The sequence below is a fragment of the Dioscorea cayenensis genome, chromosome 4 (genome assembly GCF_009730915.1).
Source record: "Dioscorea cayenensis subsp. rotundata cultivar TDr96_F1 chromosome 4, TDr96_F1_v2_PseudoChromosome.rev07_lg8_w22 25.fasta, whole genome shotgun sequence".
NCBI classification, from domain to species: domain Eukaryota; kingdom Viridiplantae; phylum Streptophyta; class Magnoliopsida; order Dioscoreales; family Dioscoreaceae; genus Dioscorea; species Dioscorea cayenensis.
This window is the reverse complement of record NC_052474.1, coordinates 2,540,779-2,562,563: the sequence shown is the minus strand read 5'-3', so window position 1 is coordinate 2,562,563 and position 21,785 is coordinate 2,540,779. Positions and strand designations below refer to the sequence as shown.

General features: G+C 36.4%; 3 protein-coding genes across 6 annotated transcripts; 2 read left to right on the top strand and 1 right to left on the bottom strand.

The window, feature by feature from the left end:
- The first annotated feature begins 892 nt into the window (after nucleotides 1–892).
- On the top strand, nucleotides 893–10,061 carry LOC120258202 (origin of replication complex subunit 3). 3 transcript variants are annotated; one of them, XM_039265560.1, is made up of 18 exons: nucleotides 893–972; nucleotides 1,049–1,282; nucleotides 1,374–1,548; nucleotides 1,628–1,797; nucleotides 1,877–2,007; nucleotides 2,113–2,386; nucleotides 2,471–2,545; nucleotides 3,671–3,744; nucleotides 3,825–3,915; nucleotides 4,394–4,575; nucleotides 4,948–5,017; nucleotides 5,904–5,992; nucleotides 6,240–6,317; nucleotides 7,029–7,104; nucleotides 8,444–8,571; nucleotides 9,023–9,187; nucleotides 9,575–9,740; nucleotides 9,815–10,061. In XM_039265560.1, the coding sequence occupies exons 1-17, from the start codon at nucleotides 895–897 to the stop codon at nucleotides 9,678–9,680; spliced, it is 2,196 nt and encodes a 731-aa protein (XP_039121494.1). In that variant the 5' UTR covers nucleotides 893–894; the 3' UTR covers nucleotides 9,681–9,740; nucleotides 9,815–10,061. The 3 variants fall into 3 exon arrangements, with proteins under 3 accessions (XP_039121494.1, XP_039121493.1, XP_039121495.1); XM_039265559.1 differs by having other exon boundaries at nucleotides 9,831–10,060; XM_039265561.1 differs by lacking the exon at nucleotides 4,948–5,017 and having other exon boundaries at nucleotides 4,394–4,570; nucleotides 9,831–10,060.
- A 1,299-nt stretch (nucleotides 10,062–11,360) lies between these two features.
- Nucleotides 11,361–17,408, top strand: LOC120258398 (probable tocopherol O-methyltransferase, chloroplastic). Of its 2 annotated transcripts, none has more exons than XM_039265784.1 (6): nucleotides 11,361–11,760; nucleotides 16,109–16,278; nucleotides 16,355–16,459; nucleotides 16,537–16,740; nucleotides 16,845–16,947; nucleotides 17,064–17,408. In XM_039265784.1, exons 1-6 carry the CDS (start codon nucleotides 11,427–11,429, stop codon nucleotides 17,165–17,167), a joined length of 1,020 nt encoding a protein of 339 aa, XP_039121718.1. In that variant the 5' UTR covers nucleotides 11,361–11,426; the 3' UTR covers nucleotides 17,168–17,408. The 2 variants fall into 2 exon arrangements, with proteins under 2 accessions (XP_039121718.1, XP_039121719.1); XM_039265785.1 differs by lacking the exon at nucleotides 11,361–11,760 and adding an exon at nucleotides 15,579–15,966.
- Nucleotides 17,409–17,486: 78 nt separating this feature from the next.
- Nucleotides 17,487–21,425, bottom strand: LOC120258397. The gene is made up of 4 exons (XM_039265783.1): nucleotides 20,913–21,425; nucleotides 19,582–19,821; nucleotides 19,395–19,481; nucleotides 17,487–18,371 (listed from the first exon to the last, which is right to left on the bottom strand). The coding sequence occupies exons 2-4, from the start codon at nucleotides 19,766–19,768 to the stop codon at nucleotides 17,611–17,613; spliced, it is 1,035 nt and encodes a 344-aa protein (XP_039121717.1). The 5' UTR covers nucleotides 19,769–19,821; nucleotides 20,913–21,425; the 3' UTR covers nucleotides 17,487–17,610.
- Between the last annotated feature and the right edge of the window lie 360 nt (nucleotides 21,426–21,785).

Genomic DNA, 21,785 nt, shown 5'->3' with positions numbered 1-21,785 from the left:
TATATATATATTTTGGAGAAAATGTGAACAAATCATAATTGGGAGAAGAATATGTAACCAACTACCTCGTGAATGTGAAAGGGTGGATGAGACTATTGACTTTAATTTTATCTTTTATTTAAAAAATTCATGATTTTCTTTTTTAGAAATATGATGTTGTCCCAGGTCAAGTAGATATGACTTTTATAATTAGTGTTTTTAATAAGTTTGCTTTGAGATTTTATTGGTTAAAGTTTCTAATAGCAAGGCATTTTAAGACAACAACAAAGCATATTAAGTTTAGTAGCGTTGAATTGGTCGGTTAGGCTAATTCAATTAACTAAGAATTGAATTATTAAATAATTAAAAATTTAATATTTGGTGACAACTGACATAAAAAAAAACTTGAATTTTGTTTGGAAAAAAATTAAAAACTAAATGAAATAACTCTAATTCCATAATCAACAGGGTGAGGAAGTTGTAATAATTCTCTCACCCTATATATGCTCCCCTGAGTTGGTGCTTATCGCTCTATTTTAGAAAAAATTAGTTAATCATTTTTATCAATTATAAGAGTCAATAATTCATTAGTGAGTCAAACACTGATCCATTTTCACCATCATATTGTAAATCAATCTCTAAAAATTAATTTGTTGCATTTTAAAATTATTTTAAATTTTTAAAAACCAATGATTTAGGAAATGTGTATACCACCATTCATTCAAGAAATTTGTTATTTCATTTTTTCTCCAAAAATCATAGTGAATCTGGTTCTCCGCTGTTGGTTTAACCGTTTAAGCCACCAACAGTATAAAAGGCGGTGATCATACCGCACATGTGTTTCTTCCCGCCAAAAACACATGGCGCTATAAACCCTAAGCATCGCCCCTCTTTTTGAAATCACCATTAGCGGCCATGGCCTCTTGCCCCAGCTCCGATCCTCCCTCTCCGCCGCCCGCCTCCGATGGCATCTCCGGCAATCACAATCTCCAGGTTCTCCTCCTCCTCCTCCTCCTTCATCATCTTTGTTTTTCATCTCCTTCTCACCTCTCCCTTCTCTTTCTTGCAGCCATTCTTTGTTCTCCACAAAGCATCACATTCATCTTCAGCACCTCGAAAGACCTACGAGAGATCCCCAGCCTCCAAGAAGACCAAGAGAAGGATTGATCTCTCTGGTTCTCCCTCCAAACCCTCCAAGAACGTCGATGATTCCTTGCCCACCGATCCGTCTGATCCGATCTTCGATCAGCTCCGGTTTGATGCCTTCAACCGAACATGGTCTAAGATCGATACCACTATCAAGGCCAGTTACCTCTCTTTCTCTATTTTTTTTTCACAAGAAATTCAATCATTAAAAACAAATGAGATAGTTAACCTCTTGATCTCCACTGCAGGATGTTCTCAGAAAGATCAATCTCAACCTGTTTGATGATGTGCGTTGCTGGGTTCAACAATCGTTTTTAACCATCCGAGCCACCAGTCCCGTCCCTTCCATTGCGATTACATGCCCGTATCCTCTCTCAACTGATGCTTTATGCAAACAAATACCTACAGCTTTTATATGCACCAGTAAGCTTTTTTATCATGTCTTGTTCTTCATCGTGGGTTTGGTCTTGTGTTTGTTTATTGTTGGAGGGTGCCCTTGCAGAGAACGCCGAGTTTGTGGATGATTTGCTTACATTTCAAGAACTTGGTGAGCACTTGAAATGCAGTGGATGTCATGTTGCTAATCTTTCATCACTGGATTTCTCTGCCAAACATGGAATTGGATCCTGTATTAGTAGCTTGTTGAGAACGTTGGTCCCAGATGCTGCAGATGTAAGGCATTGATTTTGGTAGCTGATATTGCTGTGTACATCTTGTTATGGATGTTTCATATTGTTATCAATGTATACAGGTAGCTGATATTTCTGTGCTGGGATCATGGTACTCTGAGTTCTCAAGGCACGATAATCCGGTAGTTGTCATTATTGATGACATGGAAAGAAGTAATGGTGATGTTTTGGCTGAGTTCATTTTGATGATGAGGTCTTATCTCAAAGAAAATTAATGGTTTTTGATGGTTTTGTTCCTGATGTTTTTGAGAATCTCTCTTTTTCATAGCATTTATCTTTCTCCTTCCACTGTTTGTAGTGAATGGGCAATAAAGATACCAGTCATTTTTATAATGGGAGTTGCAACCACTGTTGGTGCTCCAAAGAGACTACTCCCATCAGGTGCGTTACGATGCTTGCTGCCCTGTAAGTTCACATTAGGGACTCCTTGTGAGAGAATGAATGCTCTAATTGAGGCTGTTCTGGTGAAACCATGCACAAGATTCACAATTTCACACAAAGTCGCTGTTTTCTTAAGAAGCTACTTTCTAAAACATGATGGAACTGTCACCTCTTTCATCAGAGCATTAAAGGTTAGTGCTCTTGTTTCACTTTGTTTCTTGATTATCACCATTTGCACCTGGAACCAGACACCATAGTGAAATATTCTTCTTCAGCTTGCATGCATCAAACATTTCTCGATGGAGCACTTAAGTTTTCTTGGTTATGGGGTACTGCAGGATGATTGTGAGGTTATTCTTCTCTCTCCAACTTAGTTTGTTTTCCTGATTGCTAGTATTGGTTGTTTTGCTGTTTATAAACTGCAATAACATACAATCTTACATTTTTTGACTCAATACCTAGACATATACATTTTTTTTAAAGTTTATGATACTAGTTAGTTCTTTCCTCGCAAACATATAGCATTATCTCAGTATTGGGCATGAAATGCACTGGGACACCTCAATTTGATGTTTCTCAATGATTTTTTGTTACTTTGTTTCCAACATGCCGTATCCACAAATTAAATAAAATGGCACTTGCAATAAATATAGGCACAATAATATGTTAAAAAAGTTTGTTGGTTATTTACTCTATCTGACTACTACAAATATTGAAATATACTTGACCTTTCGTGAAGCATAATATAGGATTGGATCTTTGTTATCAAATGTACCTGAATGATACTGTTGGAAGTTGGAACTGATTCACTTATTAATCCTGAATCGATCAATGTTTATAAATAACTTAGGCATATAATAAGGATGCTTGGGGAGAATCTCTTTACATCACCTGTGAATCTTTCCCTTGATTCTTTCTATTTAGGCTTCTTGCTTTGCAGTTTTACCTTGAGAAGAAGGAACTAAGGTTTTACAAATTATGGCTCAATTTCCCTTTTTTAATATTCATCTTATTTTTTGTGATTAAATTGGAGAAACATATATTAAACATAATAACCTTTAGCTGGTCTGGCATGGGAGGGGCCACTGCATTGGAGCCATGCTTGTCACATGGTTGATGCTGGTGTTGTTTGCATGGTCCACATTATCTACTGTTGTTGTGTGCATGACCTCTCATCTCATAGTCCATGTTACTGCTTGAACAAGAAAGAGCTCTCATCTTTATAAATGCTTTTGTATACTTGTAACAAAACTTCATGTATAAGGATTTCGACATTGTTTTATCTAATATGCATATGTCCTATTTGAACATTCCTGTTTTTGATCCATCTAGAAGTTTTTATCGACAATAGTATCCATGCACATGTTTGTCTTGTTTACTTCCAGCAATTTGTTTTAAGTTATTTCACTACCATTTTCTGTGAAGGTTTTGTTTACTCTGTTTGATGCTTACCCAGAGATAACCTCTCCATGCAGGTTGCTTGGCTTCATAAACATGAAATACTGCCTGATGTTTGTAAATACACATCCATTCTTTCATTGCACAAAAGGTTTTAAACACTCAATTCATGCTTAGTAATATGGACTTGGAATTTATTGTGTCACTGATCATCCAAGGAGGTCTTTCCAGGGAAAAAGGCTTTGAAAGAGCTGGTGATGCTTTTGTAAATGGGCTGAATGAGTTGAGGAGGCTGCACAAAAATTGGGGCTCTATTGTGATGGTATGCCCTATATTTTAGTTGTTATTTTGAAGTTGATGCAAATTTTAAGAAGTGAAATGCATGCAGTTTGCTCAGTTCTTTAATGTGATAGCTATATTTTGCCTATGATCAAACTAATACTGGTATTTGAAACTTATAAGTATTGATTACACAATTCAAAAGCATGATGAGGCTTTCATGGAACTGGGGGTAAATTTATTATAAGTATTGAATACACAGTTCTGCTTTGGATGGTCCATCATGTATTATGTAGTCTGGATGTCATGCTATCACATTCTGCTCTTTTTTATTGGTATTTTAATTTCATTGGTGTCTTTCAAGCCTTAGTTGAAATTATGGCCAATGCTGCAAAATTTTGAAATATTTTTTTCTGGTTGACCCTGCCCTTCTGCTTGCTGTTTATTCTGTAGTATGGTGGGACACATATATGGGTACTGACATTTGACATTGTCCTTTTTCTCATATGATTATGTTGCAGTGCCTATTTGAAACTGGAAAATTTAACAAAATGCGATTTTTCGACATCTTCTGTGAAGCTCTTGATCCATCTTCATACACCTTAAACTGTCCAGATGACACATCATCAACAGATATTTTTCCTGGTGGGGTATTCACTCCTGCAAAAGGAGGATCCATTGCTCAGGCAATATATAAGGTAAGGTATGTGACTACACTCGTTTGATGGGACTTGTTGGTCATTATGTTAATGACTGAAAGCCTGTGAATATGCATCTCTTGCTACACTTTTTTCCATATCCATATACGTTACACATGGGCTGATGTGTGACTATGTTCTCCAATCCATCTATTTCCCTAAAAAATCTTCTCCCGTCTTATGCCATTATTTCCGTACCTTATCAATTTATGCCGCTCATCTCTGAATTTATGTGCTCAAAGCATATCACCTTTTTGTAAACATAAAACAGTTGTTTTGGCTAACATTTTGAAGCATTATCCAAGTGTTTTATTGTTTGTGTTTTCTTTTATAGTTTTTAAATTTTTTAGTTATTTCATGTTCTACTTCTGTATCAGGGAACTTCCCATGGCATTACTGATAAATTTGCTTGATATGTGGAGCATTTATGCCAAAGGAATGCCAGAGGTATGACTGATGCTTACTAACTATTTAACATCTCATCCTGAGAATTTCTCGAAGACATACCCTTTCCTGAAGTTTTTATTGGAGGCGATTCTTATGTTCGGTGTTGTTTGTGATCTGTTATGAGTCAGGACAATATGAAAACCTGTTTCTGATTTGAGATATGTATACAAATAGAGCAGTTATATTATCATTCCAGAGTAAAATTCTGGTTGCATATTCCTTTCATTTTCTATTAGCAATTTCAATGTTCTGTCGAATATAATTCATTTTTAATCGTGTGTGAAAAACTTGGATATATTTCCTCATTGGTTGGAGAACGTAGGTGCATGACTTATTTCCTTGTGATGTATGTGCCTTTTGGTAAATAGAAATTGATGCCTTAAAGCTATTGTCTTCTTGAGAGTTACTCCACTCTAGCACACTATGCCATGATTGCCACAATAGGCATCCCATCACTTTTTTTTGACTTCTTAGCTGAAAATATTTAGGTTTCACAATTGTGGTGTTATGTTTTAAGTGAAAAGGACCTCATGAAATTAAACAAACAATCCTAAGTGTGTTCATTCATTATGAACATGACATATACAAGGATATGCCTTTCCTTTCGAAGTTTTTAAGTTTTAGTTTCCTAAATTTTAGATATGCTGTTAGATAGAAGCATTGGCTATTCATAATAAATTCATTTGGCAGTTGCAATAAAATTGAGTAGTCATTATGTTCTATCTCAACAACTTCTGTCAGTATTGGTGTACACTGCTCTGGTACCATGTTTTTTTTTCTTGGAATAATAGCCTTTTTTCTGTTCTTTCTTGGAGATATATTACAAATTGCTGTTTGAGGTTATGACAAAGTCAATTGCTGAAGTGTTTGCATATTATTTGTTTAGATTCATGAGAAGGTAAGGGAACTTCAATTGATAATGAGATCTGTGGATGGAGGGAAAATTTTGAAAGAGAATGGTGCAGATGTTGACAAGTGAGTTTTTACCTTCTGCCCTTCTTGTTATTGCTGCTGAATTTAACTATAACAGTCACAGTCATTTCTGCTCCATCTCCGCTCTGAGTTGTGTAGAGAAGCCTAGAATGGGAACACTTTATTTCTTACGTTTATGTTTCTCTTCTCTTTAGAATTTTTCTCTCCATGGTACTTGTGGTTAATGGCCTATGTTCATCTTCACATTTATGCTGATCACTGAGTGGTCTTCTGGGTTACATAATTATAGGTCAGAATTTCTGCATGCTAGGAAGAGCATATCATCAATAAATGAGAAGGCTGCCACTCTGCTGGAGACAATTGTCAGGTCAGAGTTTGTTTCTTCTATCTTCTTTGTGACATCATGTGTGCAGAGTGTGTATATTTGGTTTATAAAGGGATCAGGTTATCTTTTGATTTACATTTGATTTCTTTATTTGTTCTGTTTGTTATTGTTACTTGTATGTTGCATAAGCTTTCTTTGTTTTTATGACAGTATTTAGTTCTGGATGCACTTTCACATTGTTGTCACATTTACATTCTTTGATTGAACCATTCCAAACTTATACAAAACTAGTGTGGTTTAGAAGTTTTGGGGATATTTTTATTTGGATGCACAAGGTAATTGCATGCATGTGCTCATTCTCTTTCTATTTTGCTAAGAGAAGGCAAACCATCCCCCATACATTTTACTGAAGTTCTAGTAATAATTTTAATGTCAAGATTTTGTTGCTTGTCTGTATAAATGACAAAATCCTGCTATCCCTAATGATGACAAACTCACATATTGTATTTAGTTATTGTATGCTGGAATGCTTTCTCATCCATTTGCAAAGAGCATATTGAGAGCAGCTGTGTTGTTAGAAACCCTAAGTTATCCATTTGTGTGCTTTTGTCATTAGCTATCTACTTTATTGGAAGAAAATTTCTTATTAGTTCATTGCCTTTTTTTTTTTTTTTTAAAGTTTTTATCATCACAATGTTTGCCCTGTTTTTGTTTCCTGGTTTTAAGTTCTTTTGATCTGTTTATTTTTCTCAGGAACTTGCTGGTGCCATTTGAATGTATTCCTTTTCATGAAATTATCTGTTTCAAGCATGTGCATATTCTACAAACTGTAAGTTGTCAAATTTCCTATAAATGTTTTCTTGTTTTGTTGTGGCACAACATATTTGCTTGAATTTTTTGTTGATATGGTCGTCAACTCACTATATCATCCAATTCACCCTTGTTTATAATTTCGCTAGCAATTGTTCAGGTTTAGCATATAATATGGCAGAAGCATCATATTAAACTGCAGTTCCTGCCAAGAATCTGCTGCATACAAAGTGATAGGCAAACGTTTTGAATTCCCAACCAAGGTGAAGGTCTGCAAGGACTCAACCGTGGTCACTACCAATCCTATGCATGTCATAACTAATGAAAATGGAAATAGGTTTTGAAGTGCATCATGACATCCTGTTGCCAAATCTCTCTAACAGTTTAACCCTGTTGGTTTACATGGTGTTGACATTTCTTCTGAGTTAATTTATGATGGATGGTGGATCCAGCTGTCAATGGAAGGGTTGGCTTGGCCTTAATAATTGGATTTATGTGTTCTATTTGTAATACCTCAAGATCACCAATGAATTAGGCTATCCAGAAAATTAAATAGGTGCAATTTGTCGCTATAAAATTACAATAAAATTATAATTAAAAGCTTGTTCATGCTTTTGCTGTAAGGACTCTGGGCAGGCAGGCTGAGACAAAACCCAGCTTTGGCCAGCACATCATGCAACCCTTTTGGTGGTCATGGATCCTCTAGCACATATGTGTTGACATATTTTTTATAAAGGGGATCTAAAATTTGAGCTAAATCTAAAGATTAGATGTTAAGTTTCCTTTTTAAGTGCACTTGGCTTGTTGGGTTTCAAGCACCAATTATGAGATACTGGCCATTGGTTTGTAAATGGTGAGATATTATTGGAGACTGACAACCAAATAGTGGATACAACTCAAAAGTGAAGTGGATGGTTGGGGATTGTCATGTTATGCAAGCATATCTCAACAAACATGCCTCAACAAGCACTGATAGTTTGTCATTCAAGCTTTAGTCTTCTGGTTATATGTCTCATCTTAAGCAGAATTGGCCTTCATCCAGAGGACAAGAATGTAGAAAATGTGAAAAATGAATCGGACATGAAAATTATTGTCTCTAATATCAGTTACATAAAAAACTAACTCATTCTATATCACTAATTACGAGTTCAAGTTTGTTTCCGAAGTTTAAGTCATGTTTGCTGTTGCTCACATACTGTTCAGTGTTTTTGTCATCCAACCAAATATGTTCCTTTCAGGTGTATTTTTTCTCACTTGCTCATGATGTAAAGATACCTCAAGGAATTGCTTATCTTTAGAGAAAAAATAAACTACATTTGCTAATGTTGCCTGCAGTTGACAAGATTTAATTTATTCAGGCTTTAATAGGAGATCCAAGGAGAACAATTCAGGTTGATCTTCTGAAATCTCGAGCTCATCTGCAGTGCAGCTGTTGTGGTAGTCATGACAGTGTTATATCATCATCGATGCATGACACCTCAATTATGTAAGTAATACAGCATTGGTATTGTCTTGTTGCAAGCTCCACCTCCTTTTACTGATTTCACTTCAGAAAACAGACATACTTTTTCAAACATGTAGTGATCACTACCACTTGTAGTTACGTGGCCTGTAACTTCTAGAAAAAATTTAATGTTCATCTATTGACTAGAGGGAATGCTTCAATGCAAGCACTGAACATCAAAGGTTGGGGAAATGCCAGTAAAATGAATCTACATGAGTTTCTTGAAAGATTTTCGTCTGTGAATCCTAACTAGAACAGATGATCTAGGTTTTTGGTATTATGCCAGAGTAGGCATCATTTACTTAAATGCTGTGGAAGTATTCTACTATCACGGCTGCCGATACATTTTATTTCTGTCATTAATTTACACACCAGTTAATAAATTTAATGTCATCACTTGATTTCATTTTGTAATAAAAGTTTGTGGGGCCAGGTACAAATTGGCCCAAGAGTATGGCGATCTTATAAATCTTCATGATTGGTACCAATCCTTTAAAGCAACAATTCTTGGCAGCAGAAGCAAAACCAAGCGGAAGGGACAATCTCCTGCATCCAAGAAGATGAAAACAGCACTGATAGAGGGTGATGCTATGATTCAGTATCCTTTGCTCTTCTTGCTTTTCAGCACTTAATATTTGCATTTATCATGAACTTTGATTGCTTGACTAAAGAATTGCTCAAAACCTGTGACTAAGTTTAAGAGCAAGTTGGATGGATAGACATATTTGTTTTATGCAAGTTACTTTGCATGCGGCATGTAAAGTAACTGTTTGTTTCACATGTTTCATACTTGCATATGCACATCTTATTTGGTTTGGAAAGCCTGGACCCATACACAATTATCAAAGCTCATGCAAAGACAATTCTCGCCTTCACTCTTCAGGAGTGAATGGTTTGCTACATGTTTATGGCTTTCTCAGAATAAAAGCACTGATGTGTAATTAGTTAGCTTTCTTTGAAATGACCCTTAACATGACTCCTTCAGAGCAAGGTTTTGCCGAGCAGTGATTGAGCTCCAAATAACTGGTCTTCTCCGGATGCCAAGCAAGAGAAGGCCAGACTTTGTGCAAAGGGTTGCATTTGGACTATAGCCGCCAGTTAATCAAAAATTTTAATATGACCATTGGTTCATACCTGTAATTTCATCCATGGTAACGTAATTCTATCATTTGGTATTGTACTCTCATATTTGCTTTAAAATGTAATTTACCCATTTTCATTTAAGGTTAACTGCACCACAGGTAGGCTAACCATGAGAACAAGGTCATGCTCGTTGCGCGTTATGGAAGAAGGTTTTATATGCGCAATATACGAATTTCAGTGGTGGCAGCAATATTAGATCTGGCCACTTGTGACTGATTATCGTGAATCATTGTTTATTAATATTTCAAGAATGTTTATACTTGTAACGGATAACTAAACTTGTCATGATGTATCCATGATGCGAGTGTTAATTAATTGTTATTGTTATTTGAATAAGAGTGTAATTTATCCATTTACTATTTTTTTTAAAAAAATTGTTATGCTATTTGATCATTATAAAATTTGAATACCAAGTGTTCAAGATTGGTCACCATGACAATAGCTGAACGGTTAAATCTTTTAATTTTTATGTAGGCGATCGAAGAGATAACTCTGTTTTAATGTATTTGATGAAATGCTGCTGATGTCACCATCTCTCGGCATGCAACCTTTATATTAGACCACCGTGGGTTTGCGTTAAGACACCAATTGGTATTCAAAATAGCCTAGTCACTCTCACTTCAGATGATAATACCGAGTTCTAAATATGTGTTATTCTTATCTTATCAACAGGATTTTGGAGTGAGTGAGTTTCATAGCTCGATTAGTTTAATTCACAGGATGTGAAGACAGCTTATTGGTATCTGACTCTACGTGGCAGCATATTATCCGGCTGTCATTACCTCATTGACATGAGATAGCTTGGCGTTCTTCTCCAAGACGGAGGTATCAGCGAGCGAGAAAGCAAAACCTATTCATTATTAATAAAATAAACTTTTATGAAAAATCATCATGTTTATATAATATTAAATTCATGTCCTGATGTCTATATATAGCAGATTATTTAAAATAAATAAATAAATTATGAGTACATCATGAAGAGCGGAAATCAGAATAAAAAAACAACAACCACAACTGAACATGCAGGTTATTTTTTACAAATTTGAGATATTTCGTATCGCTTAATAATTATTTATTAAATAATAATACATTTTAACATTTACCACTGAAGATCGAGGTATAATGAACTCATTTGAAATATAATACAGTATTAATTTTTAACAAATTTTAATTTATATACTATTGATATAAGAGGACACTTGGCATGCCTTATCTTGGAGGGAAGCTCTCCATTCACAAATCATATATATATGTTGGTGTTCTAATAAATTTCAACAATGTTATAATTTGCTTTTTAACCAAAAAAAAAACGTGTATATCCATCATGATTTCGGAATATTCATCTATCGTCAATCAAAAACATCTTGTCCTCCGAAATAGAAGTTTTACTTCAAACAAAGTCTAAATCCAAAACTAATTTACTTCTAACAGTAAAAAAGTAAAAATAAAAATAAAACAAAAACTAATCTCAAAGCTAATAAACAATAAAAGAAAAAAGAAAACTAATTTAACTTGCCTCTAATCAATACCCAATAAGGCAATGGCCCACACGGCCCACCAAGAAGCAGAAAGAAGAGCAGGCACATCACACGAGAAAGAAGGCAATAATAAAAGCAATACGAACTCCACTTTCTACAGTAAACCGTCTCGCGTATCGCGCCTACTACTCTATTATCTACTGTTAAAAAACTACGATGGCCACTCTACTTCGCACGTGCGAGCCGTTTGATCTACGAGGTTTATCAAGCGCTCGCCGATTCGAGAAGGAAAAGAGAAAGCCAAATCCCTCTCGCGTCCTTTATCAACGGCGCTCGCAGAGGTCTTCTTTTAGGGCAGCGATGGCGGCGGAGGGGCTAAAGAAAGGGATCGCGGAATTCTACAACGAGTCATCGGGGTTGTGGGAAAGCATTTGGGGGGAGCATATGCATCATGGCTTCTACGATACCACGACGCCGGCCTCCTTTTCCGATCATCGATCCGCTCAGATCCGCATGGTCGATGAGGCTCTCCGATTCGCCTGTGTTCCAGGTACCACTCGTCTCCATTCTCTACTTCGGTTTTATCTCTTTTTTTTTTAAATTATTTTTCTTTTTATGGTTCACATCTGAATTAGAATTCGTGTTGATATTTCATCACTTGATGTGGCGTAATCTTGGCTGTTTGTAAAATATTATTAGTTTTTAGGATCAAAATTCAAATAAAATTAACATTAATAATTATTTAAAAAAAATTTAAAAAGAGGAGATCATAAATCGAAACATTAGAGCTAACGACATTTCGGTTTATGCGATCGTCCTTTGCAGATAGGGTGCTTTGTTTTGAGCGCTCCCGAGTCAATCCTCATTTCAGGCGAGTTATGCTCGATACAGACTCCCCACGTGTTCGTCCCAAAAAAAAAAAATCAAAACAGTAGAATCAAACTCAATTTACTTGGAAAAATAAATGAATTTAATTTAATTATGCTTGGTGTGTTAATTTTTTTAAATACTAATTATTTTGTTTGTTAATATGAATAAAATGTTAAGATTAATTATTCAATAAATTAATTTAAATAATTAAAAACGTATTTTAGATTCGGCTTATCATTTGGGAAACCAAAAGCTTAAGGTCTAATTAGAGCACATTTATTTTTCAAGTACTCGATTGATTAATGCAGTTGGGGTTTATTTAATATATTGGATTTTTTTTTGGTCAAAATAGAGTTAATTACCGGCACGCAACTTGACAAAGGACAAATGAGAAAAAAGCCAACGGGTGTCAATCTTGTCCTTTTCATGTATTTGGGCAAAATTTAGAATGTGAATAAAATGGACAAAATTATCCAATCTTTTTCCGTGTTTAGTTTGATCTGGGCCTTATTCCAAAATGTTTATTGCCCTCATGTGCTGGGAAAATTTAGCTACTTATGATATATGGACGAAAAAAAGTATTTATTTTAACATAACATAATATTTTGTTGTTTAAGTTTAAAATTTTATTCAAAGTATTTATTTTTCACATTGATTATAACTAACGAGTAATTTATATTTTAAATATTTTTAAAATAATTATAGTGGAAAATATGGCTACTTAAGGATTAATTATGGAAATTAAAATTAATTATATTAGTGAAGTAAAAGTTTTTTTTTTTTTTTGGGAAAACGTGGATAAACCACTTAAATTAGATAAGAACGACCAAAAGTACAACCACCACTAGATTTGGTAAGAATAGTACAACAAAAAGGAGTAACACAAAGAACAACAACTAGCAGAGGGCAGAAGCCCCTAAAGATACATCATACTCAACACCTAGGCGGCTCTTGGGTCATGATACTCATCTGTGGTCAGGTTGTCACCGAATTCCTTCATACGCGGGCCAAGAAACTCCAAGCTTTTTTTGACAGTCAAGAGACCTTCATCAATCTTCACCCTAGGGCCCTTTGTGATTGACGAACATCAAGATATAAGCAAACGATCAATTCTCAAAATAATAAATTGAGTAGGCACAACATTGGCATTGAATAAACAATCATTCCTAGCAAGTTAAATATTCCAAATTATCTCTTTTACCACTAAGTCCCCAAAGTCCCTTTTGGCAGGGTGCAGACACGCTTTCCACTGGTCCTAGAGATCCTTCAGTGATGAAGGTGGCTGAGGAAGCTGCAGTAGTCTGATAAAGTATCCCCACACCAATTTAGTCAATGAACAATAAATGAACAGATGATTCACCGATTCAGATCCCGCATAACACAAAACACATATATTGGTCGACATCCTGTTACATCTTTTTTGAGCCAGATTCTCCAACATGAGAATTTGGTTATGTCAAGCCATTCAATTGAAAAAGTTAATTTTCTTAGGACATTCAGTTTCTTTCGCCAAAAAAAGCTGGGCACCGGACATCTAATGCCACCATCAATTTAGAAAAAGTTTTTCTTCATGGATAACTTTTACCCATATTACTACTCCCTTTGGATTAGCCAACAAGGAAGAAACTTATTGAGCAACATCCATGCTGATTTTTCTGTGACTCAGTTAAGTTAGTAACCCCAGCTATTACATAAATCTGTACTTAATCAGAGGGTCACATCTTCAAAAGGAAACATACTTTAATGCGGTGATGCATCCGTAGCAAAAGTATATGCTCGTCCACGTGTCAAAAACTTGGTGATATGAGGATGAGTTGGAATAATAGCATGAGCGGAACATTAATCATTGCTTTTTTTAAATTTGTTAAACAACGAAGTTAAAGTTTATTCCTATATATGCCAAAGATCCTTTGCCTTACTTTACTCCCACATTGTACTGGTTTACAGTTGTCTTCACGCTCATGTTTTTTGGTCGAGTGTGTATGAGATCCAAGATCTAAAGAACAAACCATGGCTTGCTCACCAGATATAAAACTCTTTTCCTTTTTTTTTTACTAAGTTTCCAACCCTGTATGTAGTTGTGGATAATCATCAGATTTAGAAGTAAAACATTCAGCCAGACATAGTTGATTCCTCAAGCTCATATGCCCACTGTGTTAATTATTAAATAATTATTAATTATTCTTGTGGATATTCATTTTTTAAGTTCCCAATGAACACCAAATTTTTATATGTATTTCATTGAAGTTCATGTGAAAATCATTCACGTCATCCAGATCTGCTTCCATCCCAACTCTCAACCCTTATCTCTTATTGGAATATTGGTTTGTCAGAGTCATGTGATTTCCTGCCACAGTGTCACTTGAGTGCAAAAGCCAATCACAAACTTTTTACTCTCTTGATAAATGAAAATGTAGAATAATAAAAAAAAAATTACTCATCAAATCAGATTTATTTCTTCCTTTTGTCTTTAACTCTGGTTTGTCCCTACTAGACGGTCCTCTTTATTATTTCATTGTTTTGTACGTTTAACTGACGTAGTTGTAAGGAGTTTTCAGTAATTATCTTGATTGTTGAGTGATCATCACCTACTGAGTTCCAACATTGATAAATGAAAAAATAAGAAAGAATTATTTCACGAGTTTTACACCAGCTCAGAGTCTCATTTCCCTGTTATTTCCTTCCTTTTGTCTGTATCTCTAATCCTGTCAACTGTTTCCTTTGCTTTAGTACCAGGAAGTGCTCATTTTACTGTTTTTATATGTGCTGCGCTGTTGTACCGAAATGGAATTTTATGTGCTTTCTTGCTTCAGTGTTTCTCTATGAAGCTGCTTTGCTTTATTATTATTTTTATTATTTTTATTTAAAGGCAGGTTGGTCTAAGATGCCATGCCAAACGCTCTGTGCCTGACTCAGGCTGTGTTTTAATTATGATTTGTGCTGTTTACCCTTTGTTCAATCAAATATTAAATTGCAATTAGAATCTTAACTTGTCTTGATCTAAGTTTGGAGATAAATTGGTAGAGTTTCATATTATGTGTGAGCCAGGGTTTCAGAGTGTCACAAATGTATCAGTTACTTGTTTGGTAGGTATTTCTGGAACTCATGTAACTCCCAAATCAGGCATACATCGTTTTCAGTTTTGATGTTAAGAAAATAGTAAATCCCTTTCTAGTGGCCGTGATGACCATATTATTCCCTTTCCAAATGCCTCAATTGCTTGCCCGCCACAATGCGTGAGCTTTTTAAAGTGTACCACGAGGGGAATCATTCTCGCGTGCCTTACCAGCATAACAAACAATACATTAGTCCCCACTCTTGTCTTATCATTCAAATTGAAAACCAGATGGAGCAACAAAACTGAAGCTTTTTTAGATGAAACCGTGGGGCAGTTTCGTCATAACACTTTGGTCACATGCCACGTCATTGCCCATGCATGGTTTCCTCACTCTATACCCTGACACTTTGTGCTCATATATAGTTATATACAATACCAAGACACCACCTTGCAACCTCCAAACCATCTTCGTCTGCTCCCCAGCTTCCTTGGTTTTACTACCATAGGTTACAATGGACCCGCTGATGCGTTGTGGTCTTTCACCGTTCATTGGATTGTATGAAGCGCCGCACGTACCCGGCGGCTACGTGATGCTTCCGGGCATGAGAGCGCAGCTCGCGGGTGCGGTGCAGGTGGTGCGTGACCGGGAAGAGTTGAAGAAGGGGATTGCGGACCTGTACGATGAGTCGTCAAAGATGTGGGAGGGGTTGTGGGGTGAGCACATGCACCATGGGTTTTATGACCCTGGTTTGCCCGGCTCTGTTGCTCATCACCGCCGTGCTCAACTGCGCATGATTGAGGAGACACTTAGCTTTGCTGGTGTCACAGGTTTCATCTGTGTTATCTCTTTCGTTCTTTCTTTCTCCCTCTGTTTCTAGATTTATGGATCAGAATCAATTGTGGTGTGATCTTTGGAAGTTTGTTATATGGGGATTATGTTTCACTGTTTTTGATCTTTGTGATTGTGCAGAGGACTCTTCAAAGTGGCCAAAGAGAGTGGTTGATGTTGGGTGTGGAATTGGTGGCAGTTCAAGGTATCTGGCAAAGAAGTATGGAGCTCAGTGTCAAGGTATCACTTTGAGCCCTGTTCAAGCTCAGAGGGCTCAGGCACTGGCAGTTGCTGAAGGGCTGGCTGATAAGGTATGTGATCTGAATATCTGGTCTTTTTCTTTATTCTTTATTGTGGAATTATTTGACTCTTGAGGATTCCTTGTAGGTTTCATTCCAAGTTGCAGATGCACTGGATCAACCTTTTCCTGATGGCCATTTTGACCTGGTCTGGTCCATGGAGAGTGGAGAACACATGCCAGATAAGAATAAGGTACTATTTTCAGTACTGAGAGAGCTCTTAAGTGAAAAAAACATGTCTTTTTAAAATTTGCTTGTCTTTTGTGTCAGTTTGTGAGTGAATTGACACGCGTTGCAGCACCTGGAGCCACTATAATCATAGTAACTTGGTGCCATAGAGATCTCAGTCAGTCAGAAGACTCTCTGAAGCCTGATGAAATAACTCTCTTGAATAAGATCTGCAATGCATATTATCTCCCGGAATGGTGTTCTCCCTCTGATTATGTCAAAATAGCTGAGTCCCTCTCTCTTAAGGTAATGGCAACAATATATTACCCTGCATTTACTAAAGAATTATAGATATTATGATTTGTGGTTACATTTACTAGTACTTAAGCTTGATTGGTTTAATATAACAGGATATCAAGACTGCTGATTGGTCGGACAATGTGGCTCCGTTTTGGCCAGCGGTTATTCAATCAGCATTCACATGGAAGGGCTTTATATCTCTTCTTCGCAGTGGTAGCAATCTCACTAGCAATGTGTTTTTTTATTATGAGCTGTATTTGTTTGTGATATGACATTGAGGTGCTATTCTAACACTAGTGATTTTTCTATCTTGTGTTTTGTCTTGAAAGGATGGAAGAGTATAAAAGGGGCACTGGTTATGCCTTTGATGATAGAAGGCTACAACAAGAAGCTCATCAAGTTCACCATTATCACTTGCCGCAAACCAGAGTAGAGCTTTCGGCAATACTTATAGCATTAGCTTTTATGATTAGCCAGAATCCTGGAGATGTGAAAGAAAAGCGTGCGAAATGATTTAAGCTATATAAATGAGGAAATGAGCTTTGTCATGTTGTGCAGTGCTTGGAATTGGAATGTTAGTGATCATTACTAAATGTAAATCCTTTTGGGCGTAGTTTTCATTGCAAAAACTTCTTAATGTATTTGCCTATTTGGCATTGATCTCTATTCCTTCATATGCTGCTGATTGTCCTTGTTGAGTATTTCTAGTTTAAGTTGTGGACACATGTGGAGGAATAGCACTCAACAAGCTCTAATCAATAACTATACAAAAACATTGAAAAATATTAAGTCCTAGCGCAAATAATGTTAAGGAAAACTGAGCACTAAAAGACCCAAACAAGAATCAACAGCAATAACATGACAACAACCAACGTATTACAAAATATTTGGCACTTGTTGAGGGGCCAGTCTCAACTGCAAATCTTTAAGTTTTGAGCATAGCTCAACTTTCTCCTCCTTGTAGCTCTGAAGCAAAAATTCTTTCCCTTCAATCACTTCTTTCAGCTCACCTACTTCTCTCTTCAACATCTCAACCCTCTCACTGTCTCCTCTGGATTTCCCAGCGCCAGCATAGGTAAGATCTAAATCACTTCCGGTGTCGTGATAACCGTTGGCATGCCCGTTTATGGGTTCTGGTCGCCAGTTTCTGATGGTAGTAGATCTTTCGGGGGAGCCTGCCTCTGCTACACAATGATCTGCAATGGCTTTCCTCAGACGTTGTATTTCTCTCTCAGAGTCGAACAAGTCTCGGTTTGCAGAATCGAGCTGAGATTGAAGATTTACAGATTGGGCCATTTGAACAGTAAGAGAATTTTGTAGGTCTACAATCTGGGCCTGCATCTCCATAATCATCTCATCCCTTCTTTTAAGCTGTTGCCGCAGTTTCTGAATTACCTCTCGTTTGCTGTAGATGTCTGATCCGGATTCAGAAACACAAGGAGACTCAGAGCTGTTCGAATGGTGAAAAGGCTTCTGGGGCAGTTCAAGACGATCTGGTGATGAGGCCCACATCACACTGCTGTTTTGAGTGTTTGATTCTGCAGTTGAGATCTTCACCAAGGGAAGGGACAAATCAGTTTCTTTTGAAATTGGGTTGTTGGATTGCTGCTTGATATCTCCTGAAGCATCAGCAAGGCCTGCACAAAAGACCAAAATCAGGACAATGATGCAGGCTGTTTTATTGACCTGTTCTCCGTCAGAAGAATAAAGGATCCTCAGTGTTCTCAGTACAGAATATTTAAAAAAAATGCATGAGCAAAATGATTATAGCCAAGTTAATGTAGCAAAAGCACAAAGAATGTGACGGATAACAAGCAATACATAAAAGATCAAAATAGAAGGTGTCACTGCACATACCACCTTGAATAGCAACCCATTTCCCTTTTACTCTCTTCAGGCACAACATTCTGTAAGTTAACTTACAGACACAGTAATCCAATACAGAAATCTGGAATTAGCATAATTTGGGTTTTGTAAGTCTACAAGAGACCAGCTTAAGCGTACTTCAAATAATTAGCATTTCTTATCACTGATCAAGCTCATCCATCATCTTATGAAAAAAGAGCTAACCACACTAGCACATAGATGCTCTGTAAGACTTACTGCAACATACACATTCTGAAACTAATTGCATTTTTTTCAGTTCTTAAACATTAAGTCCAAATGGCTTACAAGGCATACACTGATATATTACATGTGGTTGTATGGAAATGGTGAACAAACATTCCCACTTTGGTGTAACTCTATATTGATTCCTTTGGTTCAAATTATTTTGTTTTCAGCGGCACCATTGCTGAGTATTATTCACCACAGGTATCTTAGGATTTTTTTTTTTTCTACTGAAACACTGATTGACTGAGCATATTTGTTTCTTGATGAAATGCTTAGACTATGAAATTTGCTTCTGACTGACTAGAAATGCTTGAGAGAGTTTATATAACAAGTGTAAAAATTTATAACATAGGCACTAGTCTTACTGCAAAAAGTGTTTACTTTATGAGAAATATCTTATTACTAAGCTGCTGTAGAGCATATGAGGGTTATGCAAGAATAGCAAATAAATATGATCATAGAATTATTGCAGAGCTGCTACCTAAATGAATTAAAGAAAAACTAATCTATGGCTGCAAATAAACAGTAAAAAAAGAAAATAATTGCACCTGCAAGACAATGGCAACAATTGTCATCAACTTGAGTAAAGCAATATAAATTTGAATGCAAACGGCATGTTGCTGGCCTTCTCTTAGCTGCACATTAAAAAAAAGAGCCATTAATATAGGAAAAGAAAAAAAAACAATAACAATGACATTATAACAATTACATTTTGCATATAGCACATGACTAGACCTTTCGTTGTGAAGTCAGGAGTATTGGCTCGCTTAGTTTCAAAGGCCTGTTTCAGCTTGCATCCAATCCTGATTGACAGGGCGCTTAAAACTGCACTGCCTGCAATAAGAACCCAATTTGGCCCATCCCTCTGAATATGATCCAGCTTTTGTGACCTTCTTATGGTTCTATTTGTACCAGGGTTCATCTTAAGTGTGGTGCAGATGTTGAAGAGAACTGATTGAGAAATTCAACCCGTCCCTGGATAAGATGCATTCTTCACTAAGATAAAAAGAACTTAAGTAATCCAAGAAAGTTCTTGTTAAGGTAACCAGTAATATTCTACATCCTGGCTTTGCTTCCATAAAAAAGGTAAGACAAAATCAGAAGAATTTTATACAGCCTCCGTTAATCTCCGCCAACACAATATAAAGTTTTGGTAAGCTCTAAAGGAAGACTATGCGAATGATTGGGAGGACAAAATAGCTCTGTTTCTAATATACGACAAGCTGATGGCATACATGTAGACATTCGATTCATGTATGTGCCTTGATAGAGTACAAAATTCATATCAGCCGTAGATTAACTTTGATAAATTCTAGATCTTGCAAGATACAAATGCTAATTTACCAATGATGAAGTCATGCGGCTCAGCGTTCTCTCACAAATGGATCTGCTACAAGAACTCACACAAGCATGGCAGGGCATCAAAAACATTGGTTTGCATGATTCATCAAAAGCTACATTGTTTGGAATATCCCATGTTGGATATAACTTAACAAACAATATATGAATAGTCTATAAACCAACCAAGAATAACAAATCCAAAACAAGATCATACACATGCCAAATATATGTGTATATTTGTCTATAAAACAACCATGTTTCATGTCAGATAGCTTAAGATGGACAACTCCTCCCAATATATCTTATCTATCAACGCACTAGACAAAAAAAATCCACACATCTTTCGATTTCTCAAAAAGTGACATCAATTCAACATCAAAACTATACTGGGTCATCAAGTTTATGCATTTCTTTGCTCAATGTGCTCAAAACGGCAACAAGGAACTCTCTTACCCAAATTCAATGTAATCATTGTGCTCACGCTGTTGTTCTTTTGCAATAGAATCCAAACAACAACAAAAAAACTATTCAAAAGCCCAATCATGAATGCCCGATTTCACATAATCAATAAATGCAACAAAAAACCCCTAGCGTTCTCTCCCAATCAAACACCAAAACAATCCACGAAATCAAAAACCAAAAAAAAAACCCTAGAAAACCAGAGAATCAACCATCACACAAATCCAAGAAAGAAAAAAACAACAAAGAGGGCGATGAAATCAAACCTCATTCAGCAACCATCGGAGGAGGAGACGAAGATCAGATCCACCATCTTGCAAAAGAAACCAGAGGAGGCTTCACCGGAGCCTTCTCAAATACTCTTCCCTCCTTTTCTTTTATGCCATCTTTTTTTTTTTATTAATTATTCTTATTTTTTCTTTTTTATCTTTTCTCTTCTCTTTTTTTTTTCCTTCTTTTTCTTTATTTTTCTTTTCTGGTTCAAAGCAATGGGAGAGAAAGAGAGAGAAGACGAGCAGAAGGGAGGGAGGAAAGAGGAGGAGGAGGAGGAGGAGAGGGCGGTGTATTTGGCGGCTTGGGGTGCGGGGGATTTGGAACGGGGCGGGGTACTAGTGACCGGCACGTGTGCGGGGTTTGGCTCGGTGTGGTGTTGGGGCTCCCGTGCCCTAACCTTTGGGCTTCCGGTGAACGAGGGCCGTTACCGTTGATCACTTGAAATTGTTACTGTTCTCTTGGCCATGTTTTAGCTTAACGTGATCATTTTTGTTATTTTTATCTTTGGGAAAGCCTGTTGGGCCTTGATGTTGGCCCATTGTGATAGGTACAACTCTTTGTTTTTGTCCTTTCATTTTATTTATTTATTTATTTATTTATTTATAATGGAAATTTAATGAAGTGTTGTTTGTCTTGCTTAACCCAATTGAATAAAGTGCTGCATCTAGGAATGATTTTTTAAAATAATTTATATAAAAAAAAAATTATGTTTTGGAAGATATAAAGAGGACTGAAAATGAGAGCTGGGAAAATAATTTTGAAATAATTGAGAAATATGGCAAGATGTGGCATTTTGTTAAGGAAACACTAGCATCCAAAACCTCATCAATTTAATGGTTGGTTGAGAGGCCAAGACTAAAACTTGA